This window comes from Muntiacus reevesi, chromosome 3, assembly GCF_963930625.1.
Source record: "Muntiacus reevesi chromosome 3, mMunRee1.1, whole genome shotgun sequence".
NCBI lineage: Eukaryota > Metazoa > Chordata > Mammalia > Artiodactyla > Cervidae > Muntiacus > Muntiacus reevesi.
This window is the reverse complement of record NC_089251.1, coordinates 129,157,084-129,179,118: the sequence shown is the minus strand read 5'-3', so window position 1 is coordinate 129,179,118 and position 22,035 is coordinate 129,157,084. Positions and strand designations below refer to the sequence as shown.

General features: G+C 57.8%; 1 protein-coding gene across 6 annotated transcripts; it reads right to left on the bottom strand.

Moving 5' to 3' along the window:
• Nucleotides 1–102: 102 nt before the first annotated feature.
• Nucleotides 103–21,925, bottom strand: OBSL1 (obscurin like cytoskeletal adaptor 1). Of its 6 annotated transcripts, none has more exons than XM_065930473.1 (21): nucleotides 20,627–21,925; nucleotides 18,816–19,085; nucleotides 18,483–18,734; nucleotides 18,015–18,317; nucleotides 17,542–17,838; nucleotides 15,571–15,843; nucleotides 14,179–14,451; nucleotides 13,254–13,526; nucleotides 8,039–8,311; nucleotides 6,982–7,257; nucleotides 6,614–6,901; nucleotides 6,147–6,422; nucleotides 5,298–5,567; nucleotides 4,882–5,154; nucleotides 3,600–3,866; nucleotides 2,800–2,954; nucleotides 2,109–2,265; nucleotides 1,775–1,936; nucleotides 1,385–1,489; nucleotides 812–1,081; nucleotides 103–334 (listed from the first exon to the last, which is right to left on the bottom strand). In XM_065930473.1, exons 1-21 carry the CDS (start codon nucleotides 21,642–21,644, stop codon nucleotides 312–314), a joined length of 5,754 nt encoding a protein of 1,917 aa, XP_065786545.1. In that variant the 5' UTR covers nucleotides 21,645–21,925; the 3' UTR covers nucleotides 103–311. The 6 variants fall into 6 exon arrangements, with proteins under 6 accessions (XP_065786545.1, XP_065786546.1, XP_065786547.1 ...); XM_065930474.1 differs by having other exon boundaries at nucleotides 104–334; nucleotides 2,800–2,912; XM_065930475.1 differs by lacking the exon at nucleotides 6,147–6,422 and having other exon boundaries at nucleotides 105–334; nucleotides 20,627–21,924.
• Between the last annotated feature and the right edge of the window lie 110 nt (nucleotides 21,926–22,035).

Here is a 22,035-nt window from a genome sequence, read left to right as displayed (position 1 = left end):
CAACACCTCGGGTCCCCTCCCTCCCTCCCTCCTCCCAGGGTAAGGGCATGTGCCCTCCAGGCTATCTGAGGGCACCTGCCTGGCCTGGTTCTGGCCTCCTAGCTACCTGCAGAGGAATGACTGTGAGTGGGGCTGGGGAGACAGTGGGTACCACATTCCTCTCCCCTGGCAAAGCCTCGGTACCCAAACAGGAAGAACTGGGCCCTCACCCTCTGACCCACCCCTTCTAGGCCTGTCAGGGCTGAAGCAGGAGAGTGCGGGTGGTCAGTCAGAGGTGGGGCAAGGCAGGCATCTGAAGGGAACGCAGGAATTCAGGTGGAGAGTGGAGCATCTCCTATGTGGAAGAGGAAAGAGATGGGACTAGCTCAGAAGCCCTCTGCCCGGGCCACAGTGGGGCTCGCTGAGATGGCCAGAGAGCAGGAGAGGATGAGGGACAGGTGGGGGGCACAAACCCGGGGCCAGCAGGTTGGAGGGAGAGGAACTTGGGTACAAATGGGAGTGTTTGGGAGAGATGAGTGTGGTCCAGAGGCGGGAGGAAGGGAGAAGCTCAGACAGGAAGGGATGTAGCAAGGTGGGAACAGCTGCCCTGAACCAAGTGGTTCCTGTTGACACCCCAGGGCTTCCTCTTCTCAGCCTTGGCTGTGTGATCTCCTTCCTCCCCACTCCCCACTTCCAACACATCTCAGAACCAGCTGGCCATCCCAAGTCCTGGAAAACCTGCAGGAGGTGTGTGTCTCAGCCCACCAGCTCCTAGGAGCCCCCTGGCCAGCCGGCTCACCTCATTGACCTGTGCCCAGTCAGCTTTACTCACCCTCTACCAGCAGCCGTGTGTAGGCGCTGTCTTGGCCGGCCTGGCAGCAGTAGGTGCCCTGATCCTCAGGTCGAACGTCATGGATGACCAGGCTGTGGGTGGGGCCGTGGCTGCGCAGCTGATACTTGTCCCCTGGGCACAGCTCGGCCCCTTCCCGCAACCAGCACACTTGACCCCCCGGCCGGGACACTGTCACCTCCAGCACCGCCCGGCGACCGACCAGAACCGTCTTCTCGCGAGGGGGCCGGCGGTGCATCTGCAGAGGCAGTGCTGGGGGTGGAGAACGAGGGCTTATTAAGTTAATAGGGACACGCAGGACCCCAGGAGAGACGCATCTTCCCTCTCGCTCTGGCCTCCATTCCTGATCTTAGATCTCTATGCCACCAGCCCATTTCTCTCTACCCTCAACGCAAAGTCTCCTCTTCCCCAGGAAACGCACTGCCCTCTGTGACCCGCCCCCGGAGAGTCTCTCGAGGAAGGGGTGGGGAGGCAGGTTTCCTCGGACCAATCGCCAGCCTGCCAGTTCCGGGGTAAACCGTGTTCACTCCTGGTCGTCCCTGCCCCAGTTCTTACCCTCCACCTCCAGTTGAGCCACGGACTGGGCGGGTCCCGCCTGGAAGCGGACCTCGCCAGCGTCCTCTGCGCGCAGTTCGCTCAGCACCAGAATGTGTTTCTTCCCTGGGGGTATAGGAGGCGCTAGCGAGGCCGGAGCGGCCTCTGGGGAGGGTGGGGGCATGAAGATGGGGCCAGAGTAGGTCCCGGGGAGGAACGGGGATGCCGAGGGGGAAGAGGGGGCGGTCCAGGACCCAGGACTCCTGAGCCGAAGGTCAGGGAGAGGCGGAGAGACAGCTTCTGGGGCCGCGGGGCGGGACTCATCGGAGCTGGAGGTGGACCTTAGGGCGGGGTCTGTCTGAGCCGGGGGGTGGGGCAGCAAGGGGGCCAGAGTGGGTAGAGTCGGCAGACCTTCCTGTCGGATGCGGACGCGGCCTCCTGGTCTCAGCAGGCGGCCTCCGAGCTCCCAGCTCCCAGCTGTTTCGACCTCCGACACGGTGCACTCGAACGTGGCTCCGTCGCCTTCGCGGGCGCTCACGGACCGCAGCTCAGAGAGGACAGACACCTTGCGCTCTGGGGCGGAGCCAGGGGGCGTGAGGAGGGCGGGGCGGAGGGGGGGCGGTACCAGGCCCCGCCCATGCCACGCCCCCTCCCTAGACACCGCCTCGCAAATCCCCGGGGTAAGTCCGGTCCGCAGCCCCGGCACCCACAGTAGCGCCCGGCCCGGACAGCACCTGGTACCTACCGCGCACCACTAGGTGAACGGGCCCAGCTCGAGCCATCCCCACCACGCAACTGTAGGTCCCTGCATCCAAGGGGCTGCAGCGCCGCAGCTGGAGAAGGCGGCGCGTGCCGAGGGCCTGGAGCCTGAGCCGAGCGCTGGGGGTGAGCGGCTGCCCATCCTAGGGGCGGGGGTTGCAAAGGGTCGCGGTGAAAACTCGGCCGGGCACAAGCGGCCCCGACCCTGGTAGGCGGCGGCGCCCTCTGTTGATACCAAACACTTTCGAGGCACGCTTATGCTACGGGGTAGGGGCCTCCCGTGTCTTCTGGGCCCCGCCAGGAGTCTCATTGGGACGGTGTCACCCTTTGGGGACATTTGGTCTGAGAAGGGGCGCCACGACGGGGGAAGCTGAGAGTCATGTACCAATCATGTCAGCCATGTGTGTGGATTCTGGAATCAGGGAACCTGGATTTAAATGTGAACTCTATGTCTGCCTGGGGCAATACTTCACTCCACTGAACATCAGTCTCCTTAGAGATAACAAGGAAATCATAAGACCTGCCTCATCGGGCTGCTATAGGGTTAGAGGCTTAAATGTAAAGTAAACCTTAGCACATGCCAGGCACATGGCTTACTGAGTTGTAGTTCTTTCTGTTGGGGCATTGTTACTGCTCTCATGATGCTGAGGTGGGCTGGACTGGGGCTGGGCTCTGACCTTCTCCCAGGTGACATCAGCCAAGGCCTGGGAAAGTGCGCACTCGAACATAGCTGTGTCGCCCTCGGTCACTTCAAGGTCCTGGAGCCCCCGCACAATGGTCACTGGGGCCTCTGGGAGTGGGAGAAGGAGGACGCACTTGGAGACAAGGGTCACTGATGGGCACATTTAGACAAGGTCACTTGTCTAGATCAACAGAGGCCACTGGTGAGTGGGGGGCATGCTGGGACAAGGGGTCCAAAGGGGATGCTGGTCAGTGGGGGACACAGTGAGATCAGAGAGGTCAACAGGGCAGGAATGGCCAGCCGGGGATGGGTCACCCCCCAGCCGGGGGTGGTCAGTGGGGGACATGGTGGGGCCAGAGGGGCATGGGAGATGCTGGAGCAGAGATGCCATCGGAGTCACCCATAGGCAGGCATAGTCACACTGACTGGAATGGACAGGAGACCCTGGCCAGTGAGGGACACCAGGGGTTCAGAGGAGCAATGGCGGGACCCTAGAGTAGATGTGGTCAGTGGGGAACACGCCAGGGCTGTAAGCAAGAGAAGGGGTCACTGAAGCAGAAGTGCCCATGGAGTCGCTCTTTGGCACTGTTGAGGGTTAGTGATTAGAGGTCCACACTCAGGCAGGCAGGCAGAGCTGAAGCAGGCAGTGGTGGCTGGTGGGCCCACACAGGCAGGGCAGTCACCAGGGCCACATCACACTCTGGGAGGGAGGTCAGTGGGTGCCACACGGGTAGTGGGGTCAGCAGAATCACACTGGAGCAGTCAGCAGGCAGGCAGCAGTCCTAGAGGCCACACCTCTCACGGTGAGTCTGGCTGCGCAGCGCAGCGCATCCGCAGTGAAGGAGACGCAGCCCGAGTCGGCCAGGCCCAGGCCGCTGAGGACCAGGTGGTGAGCGTGGCCCTCGGCCTGAATTTGGCACTTGGGCCCCGGCTGCAGCCGGACTCCACCCCGGGCCCATTCCCCAGTCACCCCCTCCTGGGACAGCTCCAGCTGGAAGGTAGCACTGCCCCCCTCGATGACGGTCACATCCTCCAGAGGTCGAAGCACCCTTAGCTGCTTTGCTAGTGGGGGGAGATGGGGAAAGAGGGGAAAATGAGGCCTCCACATCTGGGCAGGGCTTTTGGGAGCCCCACACACCCCTTGGCTCTGTCTGCCTCTAACCCCTCATCTAGTAAGGCCCTAAGAACAAAGTTCAGAACCAGGGAGCAGGAAGAAGGGAGTGAAACCAGCCAGATGTGGGTGGAGATAGGGGCTTCCTGGGGTTAGGAGAGGGGACACATGAAAGGGGTGATGTGTGGTTGGGGAGGGTGAGGAGTTGGGATTAGGGGTACTGTGACACTGGAAGGAGCCCAGAATTTAAAGTCAGACACATCAGGACTAGACCCCACTCTGCCACGTAGTTTGCTATGTAACCTTTGGCATACGGCTTGAACTCCCTGGGCCTCAGTTTCCCCAACTGTACAATAGCCGTTAGACATGTTAATAGCCATGAGACATGGGTTTGTTGCCATTGAATGAATGAAATAAATCAGAAAAGAATACACATCACCACCAATAACCATTTACCAAGTTCTGTGTGGGTATTCCTCATATTATCCCGATTAAGGTTCTCAAAGACCCTTTTTTAAAGAAAACTTGGCTCAGAGAGGTTAACTAATTTGCCTGAGGTCATACAGTTGATAGAGGGCTCCATCTTGGGGGTGGGGGGTGCTACTGCCAACCACCCCTGCTTCTCAGATGGGCTTGTATATCCTGCGGCAGGTGACTGAAGGATAAATATGGCAAGTCTTTCTGGAGTATAATATTTATGTTTATAGCAAAGCCAACTTGGACATATGAAATGGAAACCAAAATCCACAGGGACTTCTACGGTAAATAGAAAACAGTAGAAAAAGAAAAGTTTTGTTTTGGGCAGGCTGCTTTGGGTCACGCTCCTGGGGGTCAGCCAGGGCTGACTTGCTTTGCTGGCGAGGGGCACTTTGGTGCATGTGGGGGGCGGTCTGAGGGGCCCTGGGCCAGCCAGGAGAGGCTGCGCCGTGGGGAAAGGGAGGCGTTAGGAGAAGACGGGGCACTCACGCCTCACGCTGAGCCGGGCCAGGGTGCGGTCGTGGTGGCTCTCGCAGCCGTAGGTGCCCTGGTCGGCCAGCACGACGCCGTGGATGAAAAGGCGGTAGACGTGGCCGTCCTGGGCTGTGGACAGGCGGGAGTCAGGGGGCAGGGGTGCCCCACCTCGCACCCAGCGCACGGCCCCTGCCGCCCCCACGCGGCCGGTCTCCACTTCGAGGCACACGTCCTGGCCTTCCTCCGCCCGCACGTCCTGCAGCCGCCGCAGGAACAGCAGCTCCGTTTCTGGGCAGGAAGAGAGAGCGGACCATGGAGCCTGGTGGGCCGAACCTTGGCTCCCTCTTCTCAGGGACTGGTCTCCTGCCAGGGCCGGGGCTGGGAGAAACGTTTCGGGAACAGAACTTGTTTCGTCTCCACCAGGACCGAACCTCGAACATGCAGCCGGGCACTCGTGGACGTGCCCCCGGCCCGGGCAGTCACGGTCCCCGCGTCCTCGAGCTGGCAGCTTCGCACGGTCAGCGTGCGGCTTGACCCATTCTGGGTCGTTTCTAGCTGGGGCCCTGGCGTGACAACGACCCCATTGCGCAGCCAAGTGATGTCGGCGTCTGGCGGGGAGACTTCACACCGGAACGTGGCGTCATCCCCCTCGTGGACAGTGAGCGGTGTCAGCTCTGAGACCAGCTTCACCAGCGGGGGTTCTGGGTGGGGGGGACAGGATCAGATAGTGAGGTAGGCTGGGTCTTTCTACTGCCCTCCTCCTCAGCCCCTCCTCATCCCCAGTAGGCCCTCATCCCCCAGTTATTAAACAGGACCAGCTGTGTGTCAGTCATGAGCTGTTTTAATGGACAAGATGTCAACTCCCTGCCTGCCACTCCTCACACCTCGTCTTCATGCTGGCCGGGCACCCACTTCTCTGACTCCCTAATAGTAACAGATTGTTTAGGACGAACCCTGCTGATCTTATGTAACTGTCACAACAGCCTTACAGGACAAACGCTATCCTCGCCCTTGGGACCCGGGGCTCAGACAGTTTAAGTAACTTGCCAGTGCGTTAGACAACTACTGGGAAGGAGATTCGAGATCGGAACCTGGGGGGTTGACTCCAGAACCCTCTGTCCCTGTTCTTTGAGGATGCCTGGAAAGGGGAGCCCTGAGCCCTCATCCACGGGATAGCTGTGCATGCACTGGTGGGCAGCAAGGTGGGTGGGGATGAATGGTGGGCATGAGGCCCTTGGTGGGAGGCCGGGGCCCCAGGGGCGTGAGGGGGGCACTGTTACCTTCCACGCTGACGAGGAAGATGCGGCTGTCCTGGGGCGTGTCGCACAGGTACTCCCCAGCGTCCCTGCTCCGTGCCCCCCGCACCCGCAGCACCTGCCTCGCCCCGTCCTGCTCCAGCTGCACCCGCCCCTGGCTGGCCAGGCGCTCCCCGTCCTTGTACCAGCGCACAGGGCCCCCCGGCCCGGAGAGGCGCACGGCCAGCTCTAGATCCCCGCCTGGGGTGCTGCGAACCCTCGTCTGGGCTGCCTCGGGGGCCACCACCCGCATGGGGGGCTCTGTAGGGTCAGGGCCGGGGGTCATTGGGAGGGAATGGCTCAAGGGCTGGGGAGGAGGGTGGTGGGAGGCCAGATGGGGAGAGGGACTGAGAGCCGTGGGGCAGGGGCGGGGGCGGGGTGCACTAGAGAGGGGGAAGACTCGAGGGTTTAGGGGCGAGACTCTCAGGTTTGCTGCCCGGGGCTATACTCACCAGCCACTTGGACGGTGAAGCTGAGGCTGGGGGCCCCGGGTGCTGCCCCACACTGGCAGGTGTAGAGGCCTGCGTGGACCAGGTCTGCAGCCCGGATGCAGAGGACGCGGCGGGGTCCTTCTGCTCGGAGCTCCAGGCCCTCGCCTGCCTGCACCGGCTTCCCGTTATGGCTCCAGAAGACCAGGGCACCAGCTCTGGACAGTTCACAGCTCAGCACCACCGGCTCCCCAGGGGCCACGCAGAGCGGGCCAGGGGCTGCCTCTGGGGCAAGGAACTGGACAGGGGACTCTGGACAGAGAGCAGGTGTGTCAGCTCGGTGATGCCCCCCGCCCCCGCCTCCCAGACCCGGGCTGGCCAGGAGCACCCACCAGCCAGGCTGACGTTGAAGGTGACGGCTTCATCGCGAGTCTCACACACATACTCCCCGGCATCCTCCGACTGGGCATGAGGCAAGGTCAGGGTGCGGGTGGGCCCCTCGGCCCCCAGCTGCAGGGCATCCGATGCTTCCACCTCCAGCCCATCCTTGTACCAGCGCACCTGGGACCCAGCCGGGGCCACCTCGCAGCGCAGCTCCACGCGCCCTGGAGCCCTGAACTGCAGGTCCAGGGAGCGGGCTGCTGGGTGCACAATCCTCTCTGGAGGGGCTGGTGGGTGAACAGAGAGAAAGGCAGGTGGGCTCAGCCTCTACCAGCCCGACCACTGGCTTCTCAATCCTCTCCCTTTGCAGAGCAGCTCCTGGGAAATGGTACCACCCACAATCCATGGGCACTTACGTGTGCCAGGTGTCATGCTAAGGACACTACAGTTCTTTTCTCAGCTACTCCTGACACTCCCTATTGCTGGCTTCACTTTATAGATGAGGACCTGAAGCCTCTTTACAGGGAACTGATTTGCCCAGGGTTGCATGGACAGAAAGAGGTAGACCCACACTCACAGATCAATCTAACCCCAAAGCACAGCCCTCCCTACACCCCATTTCCTGTCTCTTTTCCCTGCTTTGCCTCCGATGAACTGATCACCACCTGAAAAACCACCTGTTTCCCTTATTTGCTGTCTGTCTGCTCTCACAAGAAGGCAAGCTCCATAAAGACAGGTTTTCTCTCCTTGGTTCATTACTGAATCCGTCAGCAACAGAACAGTGCTAAGCAGATCAGTGTTTGTTGAATACAAGAATGAATGAGCACTCCTGATTGCTAGGCTCTCTCCACCAGGACTCTGGCCACTGTCCCAACCTGGTTAAGGCAACTCAGGGCTCTCTGATGGCTGAGAATAAGAAGGCTGGGAGAGGAGGGCAGGCTGGACAGGGGGAAAGCTGTGTGCGGCACGTGGGGGCCCCGAAGGTGCAGGAACTGGGAGGGGTGGGTGTCTGTCCCTCAGCCTCCTGCCTCTCTTCCTCTCCAGGGGGGGCTCTCAGAGACTGCCCACCTGTGACGGTGACAGTGAAGAAGGCTGAGTCGTCTCCAGCATCGCATACGAACTCGCCCCCATCCTGGGGCTGGGCGGCGGGCAGCACCAGGCGACGGCGGGGCCCATCGCTCTCCAGCACCAGGGCCTCGCTCTCCTCCACCTCCAGCCCATCCTTGTACCAGCGCACCGGGGCATCCTCCCGAGACAGCTCACACATCAGCACCACACACTCCAAGCTCACGGCCACCAGGGTTACCTCGTCCCGGGGGTATAGGATGCGCACTGGGGGTTCTGCGGAGTAGGGACAACCATAGCCTGTCACAGACTCACCGTCAGCCTCCCTGGAGCCATCTGGCAGCATGAAGTCCCGGTCGCCCAAATCGTTAAGAGTGATAAAGATAGTAATAGGTCCAAAATCTGTTCTCTGAAATCCCCGAGGCCACAAGTGTTACAGAATCCAGGATGCTTCCAATTCTAGAAATGGTGCATTTATCATATAGCACATACTCCTCCTCAGCCCTCACTGTGGGACCCCCCATAATCAATCATATTAACATCTCTGCAGTGTAACATATGGAGATACACCCTAAGCAGGATAATTTAAAAGTGCAAATAGCTTCACAGAGTTAAGTTCAGGTTTTACAGAAACAACTTTTAATACCAAATGTACAAAAAGCCTTTGGATTTTAAGTGGGTTTTTTTTTTTTTTTTTTTTTTTTTGGTTTCAGGATTGTGGATAAGGGATGGCAGATCTTTAATAGTATTGGTAAGTACTTGTATTTCGCTTGCTAAAGTTCCAGGACAGTTGTAAGCACTTTACACCCTGATAGCAATCCTAGGGAGTAGGTACTGTTTTATACTCATTTCCCAGACAAAGAAACTGAGGCACAGAGTGGTTAAGCAACTTCCTTATGGTCACAGCTGGCTAGACCTACCCTAGGGCAGGAGGAAAAACCATCATTCGATAAAGGGAAGCTCCTTATTGCAAAATTCAAACTTAAATTGAAGAGAGTGGGGAAAACCAGTAGACCATTCAGGTATGACCTAAATCAAATCCCTTAGGATTATACACTTGAAGTGAGACATAGATTCAAGGGATTAGATCTGATAGACAGAATGCCTGAAGAACTATGGACAAAGGTTTGCAACATTGTACAGGTGGCAGTGATCAAGACCATCCCCAAGAAAAAGAAATGCAAAAAGGCGAAATGGTTGTCTGAGGAGGCCTTAGACATAGCTGAGAAAAGAAGAAAAGCAAGAAGCAAAGGAGAAAAGGAAAGATATACCCATGTGAATGCAGAGTTCCAAAGAATAGCAAGAGAGATAAGAAAGCCTTCCTCACAGATCAATGCAAAGAAACAGAGGAAAGCAACAGATGGGAAAGACTAGAGATCTCTTCAAGAAAATTAGATATACCAAGGGAACTTTTCATGCAAAGATGGGCGCAATAAAGGACAGAAATGGTATGGACCTAACAGAAGCAGAAGATATTAAGAAAAGGTGACAAGAATACACAGAAGAAAAATCTTCATGACCCAGATAACCACAATGGTGTGATCATTCACCTAGAGTCAGACATCCTGGAATGCAAAGTTAAGTGGGCCTTAGGAAGCATCACTATGAACAAAGCTAGTGGAGGTGATGGAATTCCAGTTGAGCTATTTCAAATCCTCTATGATGCTATGAAAGTGCTGCACTCCATATGTCAGCAAATTTGGAAAACTCAGCAGTGGCTACAGGACTGGAAAAGGTCAGTTTTCATTCCAATCCCAAAGAAAGGCAAAGCCAAAGAATGTTCAAACTACCCCACAATTGCACTCATCTCACACACTGGCAAAGTAATGCTCAAAATTCTCCAAGCCAGGCTTCAACAGTATGTGAACTGTGAACTTCCAGATGTTCAAGCTGGATTTTGCAAAGGCTGAGGAACTAGAGATCAAATTGCCAACATCTGTTGGATCATAGAAAAAGCAAGAGAGTTCCAGAAAACATATACTTTTGCTTTATTGACTACGCCAAAGGCTTTGACTGTGTGGATCACAACAAACTGTGGAAAATTCTTAGAGATGGGAATACCAGACCACCTTACCTGCTTCTTGAGAAATCTGTCTGCAGGTCAAGAAGCAATAGTTAGAACTGGACATGGAACAATAGACTGGTTCAATATTGGGAAAGGAGTACGTCAAAGGTGTATATTGTCACCCTGCTTATTTAACTTATATGCAGAGTACATCACATGAAATGCCAGGCTGGATAAAGCACAAGCTGGAATCAAGATTGCCAGGAGAAATATCAATAATCTTATATATGCAGATGACACCACCCTTATGGCAGGAAGTGAAGAAGAACTGAAGAGCTTCTTGATGAAAGTGAAAGAAGACAGTGAAAAAGTTGGCTTAAAACTCAGCATTCAGAAAACTAAGATCATGACATCTGGACCCATCACTTCATGGCAAATAGATGGGGAAACAGTGGAAACAATGACAGATTTTATTTTCTTGGGTTTCAAAATCACTGCAGATAGATGGTGATTTCAGTCATGTAATTAAAAGACACTTGCTCCTTGGAAGAAAAGTTATGACCAACCTAGACAGCATATTAAAAAGCAGAGACATTACTTTGCCGACAAAGGTCTGTCTAGTCAAAGCTATGGTTTTTCCATTAGTCATGTATGGATGTGACAGTTGGTCTATAAAGAAAGCTGAGCACCAAAGAATTGATGCTTTTGAACTGTGGTGTTGGAGAAGACTCTTCAGAGACCCTTGGACTGCAAGGAGATCCAACCTGTCCATCCTAAAGGAAATCAATCCTGAATATTCATTGGAAGGATTGATGCTGAGGCTGAAACTCCAATACTTTGGCCACCTGATGCGAAGAACTGACTCATTTGAAAAGACCCTGATGCTGGGCAAGATTGAAGGTGGGAGGAGAAGGGGACGCTAGAGAATGAGATGGTTGGATGGTATCACCGACTCGATGGACATGAGTTTGAGCAAGCTCTGGGAGTTGGTGATGGACCGGGAAGCCTGGCGTGCTGCAGTCCATGGGGTCACAAAGAGTTGGACACAACTAGCGACTGAACTGAACGGACAGGCTCTGCCAGCAGTGGTAGGGATTTCAAGCGAAGGCTTGTAGGAAACTCAGTAATGAATTTGCATCTGTGCCTGAGTCCCCTGGGGATGTTAAATGCCGATTCAAGTTCATCTCTAACTGCTCTGGAGTGGTCAGCCTTTCACAGAAAGGAGCCATGTCAATGTGGAAGGTGACCAGGGGATTGAGTGCCTGCCTGCCCAGGAATCTACGCACCTTGGAGGTCTCCCAGAATCGTCTCCAAGACTCAGAAGTGGTACTTCAGCATTCGGCCCCCTTGTGGCTGGCTTGGGAACTGCTAGCTTCCCAGTCTAGGTCTTTAGAGTGGGGAGTATGGGCAGACATGCACACCAGTGCACATCCAGCTCTTGCCTCTGCCTCCCTAACTGGGCTTGTTCTAAGAGTCTATAGGATGCAGGTTGGTGCTCTGGGCCTAGCAGCGCCATGAGATGTTGAAGTGTGGCTGCCTGAGTGAAGGGGGAGGTGATGGAGGCAGGGGAGTGAGGATGGCATGCAGTCATGGGACTGGGGAGCCTGCACGGCTGTGGGACCTCAGTTTGGCATTGGACCTGATTCTCCTGGTCCACAGCCAAGGTGGTGTGTTGTGCGAACTTCCCAGGAAGAATCTGGTGTTTTGTGGGGAGGCCAATTATGGGCTGGAATGTGTGTGTCTGCAGCCACGATGTCTGGCCAGGGCTTGGGCTGGGAGAGGTTGAAGGGACCCACTACAGGACAGAATATGTGCAGAAAGGCCTTTTTTGGTTTTGTGGCTTGTGTGTTTCAGGCTGTCCTGTCTGGGGTGCAGGGAGTTGGGGGGCCCTAAGTAGCTCAAATCTAGGCTGAAGCCTTGTTTCTAGAGCAGGGCAGTGGGGAGGGCAACCAGAAGGTTCCGTCATTGGGATGGTCGCTCCAGTGCAGCCGGTGGGTTCTTCGGTGCCACCCAGAGCCGCCTGGGTTTTACACTCCTCGCCCCACTCAGATACACACTGGAATCGGTGCTATGAGCTGCAGCCCCAAAGTTTCCGGCAATGAACCACCACTTCCATAATCATCCTGTGCCTTCCCGCTTTGAACATTCACCTCTGACTTTCAGTCCAAACCCAGACCCCCACTTAGCTAACTCAGCCCCTGTTCCAAATATCTGTTCTGAAGCCACTTCCTGCCTGCTAGCCAACCAGGTTAGCAGCCCCCAGCCCTGAGCTCTCACTGCACCTTACTGCGACACTCCGAGACTTAAGGTGTCTGGCTTTCCTGCCAGGCTATGCACTCCTGCATAGGATGCACTTGTGTCTGTGAGCTACCGAGTGTCCAGAGCCTGGCCCAGGACTGGCTCCTGCAGGTGGCACGGTGACTCTCCCCGAGGCCCTCCCTGACCGCCTGTCGGGCTCTCTTGAGCCCTCATCCCTCCACAGCACTTGTCACGAAGTGTCACCGTACATTTATTTGCGTGTTTATTGGTTAAACACAGGGGTCGCAAACTCAAATGCCCACGGGGGCCAGGCTGAAGCAATCTAGTAAGGGGAGCAAAAAAGAACAGTGGGGGGTGGGGGTGGATGTGAGACAGAGGAATGTGGGCCCCGAATTATGGGGGCAGCTGCTACTCAGCGCCAGCTGTTCGTCGCCAAGGGGGGAAGCGGGACCAGAGGCGCCGGGTCTTCGGCTTTTTCAAGAGGATGCATAACTCCGGGTTGTTATTGGAACTGTCCTGACTTTGGTATGACTCTGCAGGCCAAACACAACACACCTGTGGGCTGTATGGAGCCCGAGGGACTGCCAGTTTGCGACCCCTGGTTAACAGCTGCACCCCCGCCCAGCTAGACTGGCAGCTGTCTGAGAGCAGGGACCTTATCTGCAACAAGCATCAGCGACCCACAGCACCTAGCCCAGTGCCTGACACATATAAAGTGCTCAGTAAGTGAGCTGGTGGAGCACAGCTATTCCCGGCCTTAGGCGCCAGGGAGGAGCCTGCTTCCTCCAAAAGGGACCCTGGGGTCTTCTGGGCAGGGACCACCCCCCCCCACCAGTTCATGCACCCGCAGCCCCCCTCCCCTCCCCAATGTGCTAGCTAGGGGCTATGTGGCCAGCTCCCCAAGGGCTCAGGGCTGTCCTCTGGTGACCCCGGGGGCGGGGGGTGGGCGCACACCTGTGACGGTGACCGTGAATGAGGCGGATTCGTCATCGATTTCACACAAGTACTCGCCCGAGTCTTTGAGCTGAACGGCGGGCAGCACCAGGCGGCGCACTGTGTCCTCCTTCTGCAGGAGCAGCGCGGGACTCTCCACCACCTCCTCGCCATCCTTGGTCCAGCGCACCTCGGCCCAGGGCCGGCACAGCTCGCAGGTCAGCACCACGCGCTCCAGGCGCACGGCTGCCACGTACACCTTGCCGCTGGGGTACACGATCCACGAGGAGACGTCTGCAGGACACGACACAGCCGTGGCTGGGCATCTGGGGCTGGGGCCGAGGTGCACAGCCACCTTGCCCGGTTCACGTCTGTTCCCTACTCCCAGAAGGTGGGCTGCATGCTGAAGAAGAGGGTCTTCCCTTGGACCAGGGCTCACAGCGGCTCAGAAGGTTACTCACAGCTAGAGACACAACCACCGTCCCCAAAGCACAGCAGGGGCATGGTGGCACAGTGGGGACCGTGGTGTCAGCCTTACTGTGGAAACTCTCTCCATTCTCTGGGTGGGAACAGGGCTATATGAAGGGTGAGGTTGGGGAGAGGAGGGCTGGGTGCCCAGATGGAGCTGGGATCTCCCACAGGAGACCTCTGACATCTCTAGCGCTTGGGTCTCCTCACCCCACTACCATCCCTAAGGCTCCCCTTGGAGGGCCTTCAGGAGAACAGAGAAGGCGGGCTTCCTTGTGCCATGTAGCTATGACTAGTGCGCTTATGACAATGCATTTTCTGCAGTGGCTGAACCTCAGCATGCAGACCATGGGTTGGGGGTAAGGGTGGGGTGTGATCAGCTGGGGGGGGGTTAGGAATGGTGGCCCAGGAGTGTGCCGGCTGTCCAGGCGGGAGCAGGGCACAGCTGCCCCATCCCGTGGCCCGCCTGGAGCCCCACCTGTGATGGTCACAGTGAAGTAGGCGCGCTCGTCCCCAGCAACACACTGGAACTCGCCCCCGACGGAAGGCTGGGCGGAGGGCAGCACGAGGCGGCGGTGGGGCCCTTCACTCTCCAGCAGCACGAAGTCGCTCTCCTCTACCTCCTGCCCGTCCTTGTACCACTGCACGGGGGCGTCCTCCCGGTCCACCTCACAGGTCAGCATGACGCACTCGGAGGTGATGGCGTGCACAAACACGTGCTCCCGGGGGGTCACGATGTGCACTGGGGGGTCTGGGGGGAGCAGAGATGGGGTCACACCGACATCCACACACGGAACACCTGAGTCCATGGTGGCTGGGAGGAGGGCGGGTTCTGGGGCAATGACGTGGAGTACTCAGGGCGTGGTGGGTGAGGAGTCACAGGTCAGTATCGCCGATCCTGCGGACAGGCCTGTGAGTCCCCAGAGGATCTGAGGGTGCTGGGTGGGGACACAGAGGGCCTTTGTCTAGGCTGAGAGGACAAACTGCTTGCTGCTGCTTCTACCAGGAAGCCCCCGGTGCATTGAACCCAGGACAGGGAGGAGGTGGGAGATGGGAATGATTCAGTGTTGTCACCTTGGCGTAACACCCCCTACAGGTAGTGAGCTCCCTGTCACAGGGCACATTCACGCAGGGGCAGAGGACCTTCTGGCAATGGGGCCGTAACAGGATTTCCACTCAAGTGAGAAGACTGAGCTGGTTCAATGGTTCCAGAGTTGTCCTCCTAGAGTGGATCTCAAAGCTCTGTCCTGGATATTCTGGCTCTGGAGGCCTGGGGTGGGGGTGGGGGGTAGGGAGGGGCTATGCACTAATAACAGGTTTCCGGGGTGTCTCTGAAGCAGCCAGAACATGGACTGGCTTCCAAGAACCTCTGGACCACTGCACCTAAAGCTTTGCTTTGACCCTGACCTCCCGTGGCATGGAATAAGCAGTTCTGGGTGTGAACCCAGGTAGCATAGTTGCTGGCTGTGTGATTGTGAGCAAGTTGCATAACCTCTCTGAGTCTCAGCTACTTCATCCGTGAATGGAGATATACTGGCTCTCATGTAGCCTTGAATGTTGAATGAAAGTGTACATTTCAAGTATCCAGCACAGGGCTTGGCTAGCAGGTGCCCAACAAATGTTAGCTCCCACCTCCCCTGCCCTTCACTGATTTGAGGTCCCCTCACATCCCTCCCAGCAGAGGGTACATGAGGGCCAAGTGTGCTGGAGGGTAGTGTGGGGGCAGCGTGGTCTGCAAACATATCCCCTGGCCCCCTAGGCCCTCCCTGGAAGAGACCCTCAAGCGGGCAGAGGAGGGAGTGGGGTAGGATGGGCACAGCCCCCTGGGTCAGCCTCAGCTAGGGGAGCCTAGGCCGCTTCAGTCTCTGACCTTGGACGGTGACGCTGAAGAAGGCTGAGACGCCTTCCGTTCTGCACTCGAACTCGCCGCTGTCCTGGACCTGGGCCTCGGGCAGAATCAGGCGGTGTTTGCGCCCGTCCATCTTCACCACCAGTGACTCGCTCTCCTCCACCTGCTGCCCATCCTTGTACCAGCTCGCGGGGAAGTCCACCCGCGAGAGCTCACAGGTCAGTACCACCCGATCCGAGGTCGTGAAGGTCAGCGACACCTTGTCCTGGGGGCTCAGGATGTGCACGGGGCTCTCTGCGTGGGGAGAGGTGTGGTCATGGGTAGCGCCCCGGTTGTGCTCTGCTTACCCAGGGAGCACCCCACTGCAGGACACGTGCTGGGGGAGGGGGCTGGGCACATCAGGCCAGACGACTGTCGTGATGCATTTGTTGGTTTTAAAAATTCGTTTTGCACTTACACACCAACTCTCAAGAGCAGTGGTTTTAGTGCGCATAATTCCCAGAGAGCCTGCTAAAAATGCAGATTCCTAGGCTTTGCCCCTCCCCCCGTCCCAGCATGCAAGGGTCAAAGACTCTGAATTATAAACCAGCCCTCAGCATGACTCTGACGTTGGTGAGAGTATTAGTCATTCAGCCTTGTCTGATTCTTTGCAACCCCATGGACTTCTCCAGGAAAGAACGCTGGAGTGGGTTGCCATTCCCCTCTCCAAGGGAGCTTCCTGACCCTTCCTGACCTGATCGAATCCAGGTCTCCAACACTGCAGGCAGATTCTTTACCGCCTGAATCAACAGGGAAGCCCAATGTTAGTGAAAGAAAGTGAAAAGTATTAGTTGCTCAGCTGTGTGTCTGACTCTTTGAGACCCCATGGACTGTAGCTTGCCAGGCTAATCTGTCCACAGAATTCTCCAGGCAAGAAGGATTGGGTTGCTATTTCTTTCTCCAGGAGTTCTTCCCAACCTAGGGATTGAACCCAGGTCTCCTGCACTGCAGGTAGATTCTTTACCATCTGAACCTGGGTTGTATTTTAGTAACGCTGCTCTCTTTGTGGTTATTTCTTACTTTCTCCTCCTCCTGGGCTGCTGCCGGCTAACGGCCTCCAGGCCCTGTGCGTGGACACTGAGGAATTCCGTGACTGGCCTTACAAATTCCAGCAATGGTGCAATAGCAAATGCCAGTGCGTTCCCTGAACTTTCAGACTCCTGCCAAGAACTATCATCCTCAGGGAGGCCTCATTCCCTCTCCTCTCCTCTTTCCTCAGGGTGGCAGAGTGCGATACTGAAGCCAGACCTCCTGCATTCATAATCCGGCACTAGCACTCATCAGTTTTGTGACTTTGGGCAAGTCACTGAACCTGTGTCTGTTTCCCCAATCTGTAAAATGGGATGACAAAACACACATCCCGCAGGGCTGTTGAGAGGTCTGTGCTAATTAATACATGTAAAACAACTAGGATTGTGCCCGGCACACAGGAAGTGACTCCGATAGTGTTAGCCATCACTCACTAGGGCAGGAAATGGTCAGGGGCTAGGGGCCAAGGTCTGTGTCTTTAAGATGACAAACATGACAGAATTCTCCAAACCACAAAGTACCCCTAGAGAATTTGGATATGAGGCTGGTGAAGATAACAAGGGGTCTCCTATACGGGCTTCTCTGGTAAAGAATCCCCCTGCAATGCAGGAGACGTAGGTTTGATCCCTGGGTTGGGAAGATCCCCTGGAGGAAAGAATGGCAGCCCACACCAGTATTCTTGCCTGGAGAATCCCCAGGGACAGAGGAGCGTCAGGGTCGCAGAGAGTCGGACACGACTAAGCAACTAAGCACGGGTTGAAACTGGACTTCGAAGGATCCCTGAGTGCTCTCCCTGAGCTCACCTGGGATGCTCCTGGTTCCTGGCCCAGATGTGAGAAGCACGAATAGCGGGTGCCTCATTTTGCTAACGGGACTTCTATGTCCTGACCCGATCTGCCCACCGTGGTCCCCACCAGCACCAACCTTGGATGGTGAGGGCGGCCGAGTCCTGCACACCGGGGCAGCTGAAGCCGATGAGGGCGCCGCTGTCCTGATGCCGGACGGCCTGCAGGATGAGCCTGTGCTGCAGGCCATGCTGTTCCATCCGGTACCGCAGGGGCCCGGGCCCCACCTGGCCCTCTGGCTCCTTACTCTTGAGCTCCTCCCCGTTAAGGAACCAGGTGCCCTGGATGACAGTGGAGAGATCCAGGGAGAAGACGGCGTCTTCCCCGTCATACACCTGCACGTCCTCCAGACCGGCCACCAGGCGAGCTGTGGGCACTGAGTTTGGACAGAGCACAGCTATGAGAACCAGGGGGCGGGCAGAGGGCAGAGGCTGGCAGGTAGACGGCATGTAACAGAGAGATGGGGGAGGGCGGGGAAGGGAGGAAGGGTGACGGGGAGGGCGCGACTTCAGATACAGCCGCTGACAGCCTGGGCTGACAGGACCGACTCACCCAGGTGAGCAGACCCATGGAACACCACGTGGGGGCTGCGGCCGTGTTCACTGACGGTGCAGACTCGGAAGCGGTAGTCGCCCTCGGTTGGCACGCAGTCCCCGGGCACCTCCACGGCCCCAGCTTTCTCAATGCTGAAGCACTGGACCCAGTCTTCCGAGCCCACCTCCTGCCGCTCCAGCCGGTAGATGAAGGGGGTCTCTGGGGTGGGGTCTGGAGGCTTCCAGGTGAGCAGGACCGTGTTCCTGTGGCCCTTGAACATCTCGGCCAACAGCGGGGGTCCCGGGGGATTATGCTTGACGCCTGAGACAGAGGCAAGGTTTGCATCCGAGCCCTGTTCCAGCCTCCCACAGCCCTGCGACCTAAAGTCGACTTTGCCAACCCAGACTCTGTCATCTGGTCACCTTCCTACCCTGACCGTCATGTCCAGCCCTTGAGGCGGCTGCCTAGGGGCTTTGGGGCCCTCACATTTTACTCTGAGCAGAGTGGTGGTCCGGGAGTTGCCCAGACTGAAGGTGACCTCCCCGGCATCTTCTCGGGTGACCCCTGGAAGGACCAGGGCGTGCATGTGGCCCGAGCTGCTCTGGCAGGTGGCCGGCAGGTCCTCCCCGTCGCGGCTCCAGCGTCCCTCCACCCCAGCCTCGCGAGTCTCCACCAGCAGCACCGCGTTTTCGCCCTCAAAAACGTCGAGCTTCCGGGGCAGCCGCTTCAGGATCGGCCCTGAGACACGGATGGGATATTATCAGCCCGCGGTACCAGACTGCCTCGGTCTCGGCCTCCCCCCGCCATCGACCAGCCGACCTTTGACCGTCACGTTGGCCACGGTGCGCACCCGGCCGCGCATCTCGCACAGGTAGACGCCGTCGTCGTCCGCCTTCAGCCTGTGGATGATGAGGCGGCGGACCGTGCCCTCCTCGATTTGCTCGTACTTGCGGCAGGGCAGCAGTCGCTGGTCCTCGCGGAACCAGGCGGTGGGAATGCGCGAGTTGGGGACTTTACACTCCAGCACCGCAATTCCATGCTCCCGGCCCTCCACGTCCTGCAGCGGCCTCGAGAAGCGGAGGCGGGGCTCTGTGGAGAAGGTAGAGACCAGAGAAGGTTCTGGAGAGGGCCCTGACCGGGAGAAAGACCCTCCTCCGTCACCCACTGCCTAAACCCACGGTAGCTCGGGCCATTTGCTCTTCTCCCAGAGCTAGAGGCGTTGTATAATCAGAGAAACCCTCAGAAAGGAAGTCAGACGACCCGAATTCTAGTTGACCCTAACACGTCACCTTGACCAAGGCCATCTTGGGCTTAGATGTTGGGCTGCAGTTTCTTTATTTTTAAAGCAGAAAAAGGGATGAAAGGGCTTGGGGCTGTATCAGGGATTTTCAAAATATTCCGTGGGGCCCCTCATGGGCACCACACACAATTCTACAAGGGTTTGAGTTGAACTTCATTTTGAAAGTACTTCAACCACTTTTAAAACTGCATTTTACAAAAAGAAAGCATGATGACAGAAACCGCCAGTGGGGTCACTCGGGCTGCCAGGGGAGCACGTCTGTCTTGTCACTTGGCTCTGGGAATCTTGGCCTTCGTCCTGAGCTTTTCTGTCCTCAGGGGGTGAGAATTCAGCTCTGCCTGGCCGGTTTGTACACATCAAACTGTACCCAAGAGGCCACCACCCGTGGTAAAGGTGCCACATGCTTGACTGCGTGCCAGGCTGGACTCGGGAGATTTGCCAACTATTTTTCCTCTGAGGGAAAGAGTTCGGTAATAACTAGTGAAGGTATTATGCCGTGAGTTGTGATGAACTCCTATTATAGGCAGCTTTAACTTCCAATGTGAATTTGGTGTGTTTTTCACCCCTGACTTTTCTATTTATGAGCAATGTAAGCGTTTATTTACCACTGGGGGCTCAACTTTGAAATATAAATTTCCTCTCCTTCACCTTCTTCCTCTTGCAAACCTGGAGAGCAGTCTGATGACAGAATATTCAAAAATTGGGGGGCATTTTTTTTGCCCTCAAGTTTTCTCCCTTTGGTGTGAATCAGGAGTTTGTCAGTGTGACACCTGAAGCTACACTTTCCCCATGGGCTCAAAAGCTAGACCCAGTTATGAATGGTTAAAATGTGTGTGCTTTAATAAGACAGATCCCTTGTTCTCATTGACTGACTTTATAAATATATGTTACAAATTTGGATTTAAAAATTTACACCCATAAAACAATCCTTTTATATAATATACGGGGGCCCCAATGGGGTTTCCATTGGGGGATGGGTGGTGAAATAACAAAGAGGCTGAAAAAAACTGAACTACCAGAGTTGTAGGCCCCTCTGGGTCAATCGTTCAATCATTCCTTAAAGCCCTTTATGGAAGAGTGGTTTTCCACCATCTGCCTCAGAATCATTTGGAGAGCTTGCTAAGAAGTTCCTGGAGCAGGTACCTTGGAGACGTCCTAAACCCGAATCTCTGGGGGATGGGAGGGAGGTAGGTGGGAAATGGCATTTTAATATTCAGCTTCCCTTACTCCTCGCTGCCTTCTAGGCACTGAGTGGGGCTGGGGTTAGGGGGGTCAGGGAGGGCGCTGGAGGCCCCTCCCAGGCCCCGGCCGCCCGGGGGCGCCGTGGTACCTTTCACGTGCAGCTGCACGGCACTCAGCGTCTGGCCCGCCGAATTGCGCGCGGCGCACACGTAGAGCCCGCGGTCCTTGGCCTGGCAGTACAGCACCTTGAGCACAAAGCCGCCGTCTCGGTCGCGGTACATGAGGCGGCGGCGATCGGGGAGCAGCGGGCGGCCCTCCCAGTGCCATTCGATCTCGGGCTCCGGCTTGCCCATCACGTAGCAGCGGAACTTGGCGTGCTTGCCCTCGTTCACCCAGAAGGTCTTGGGCGCGCACTTGAGCGGCTCCACCACGGGCGTGGGGGCCTCGTCGGGGTCCTCGGGCGGGCTCTCGGGGGGCTGCTGCACCTGCAGCAGCGCCCCGGCCCGCGCGTGGCCGTGCGCGTTGCGGGCGTGGCACACGTAGACGCCCGAGTCGGGCAGCCGAGCCGCCAGGATGCGAAGCGCCAGGCTCGCGCCCGCGCCCGCGCGACCCTCGACGCGGCCCGGCTCGAGTGAGAAGTGGCTGCTGTCCCACACTTCGTCCAGCGCCATCCCATCCTTCTCCCAGTAGAGCGTGGGCGCGGGGAGGCCCCCCACCTGGCACTCTAGCACCACCTCCGCCCCCCGCAGCACCCACTGGGACCGGGGCCCCGTCAGGAACACCGGGGCGCCCTCCCCGGCTCCGGGCGGCGGCAGCGGGTGCTCGGCGACCTGGGGCTCGGGCTCGGGGGCCGGCGGCTCCAGTACGGTGACGGCGGCCGCCGCGTAGGCCTCTCCGGCCGAGTTGCGGGCGCGGCACACGTAGACCCCAGCGTCGGTGGGCAGGGCGCCGCTCAGCAGCAGGCAGTGCTCGGCGCCGTCCACCGGGAAGCTCAGGCGATCGGAGGCCGCCAACTGCTGCCCGCCCTTCTCCCACACGACAATGGGCGGCGGCTCCCCCAGCACCACGCATTTGAGCTCGGCCTCCGCGCCACTTACCACCCGCACGGGCCGCGGGAAGCGCAGGAAGCACGGGGGGCTCCCCTGATCCCCCGAGCCCGCCTTCATCGCGGCGGCGCAAGGGCAGGCCGCGAGCGGCGGCGGGAGCCCGGGAGGCGGGGCGCGTCCGGGGACTGGGCGCCGGGACCCGCGGGGCTCTCTGCTGGCCGCCCGCTCGCGGCTCGCCTTCTTACCCTCCGCCCGGAGCTGCGGCTCTGCGGCGGCGGCGGCAGAGATTCTCGGGCCGGGGGCCCAGGGCTCAGGGGGGAGTCCTTCCTGTTTGCCTCACCAGCGAGGGGCCCCGCAGCCTCCCCTGCCTGCGGCCTGGCTTCCTGCTCCGGAGAGCCGGCCTTCCCAGCCCCCTCCCACAGCCAGGGCCTCTTTCTCCTCCTCCCTCCCACCTCCAGCCGCCAGGTCCCCAGCAGTCCGCCAGGATCGGGCCTGAGTGACAGAGAAGCCT

Coding starts and splice junctions, on each gene's coding strand:
- OBSL1 (XM_065930473.1), bottom strand. CDS start 21,644: ATGAAGGCGGGCTCGGGGGATCAGGGGAGCCCCCCGTGCTTCCTGCGC. Junction 18,735..18,815: donor GGCCAACGTGACGGTCAAAG/GTCGGCTGGTCG, acceptor TCCGTGTCTCAG/GGCCGATCCTGAAGCGGCTG. Junction 2,266..2,799: donor CTGATGTCACCTGGGAGAAG/GTCAGAGCCCAG, acceptor CCCCGCCCCTAG/GATGGGCAGCCGCTCACCCC.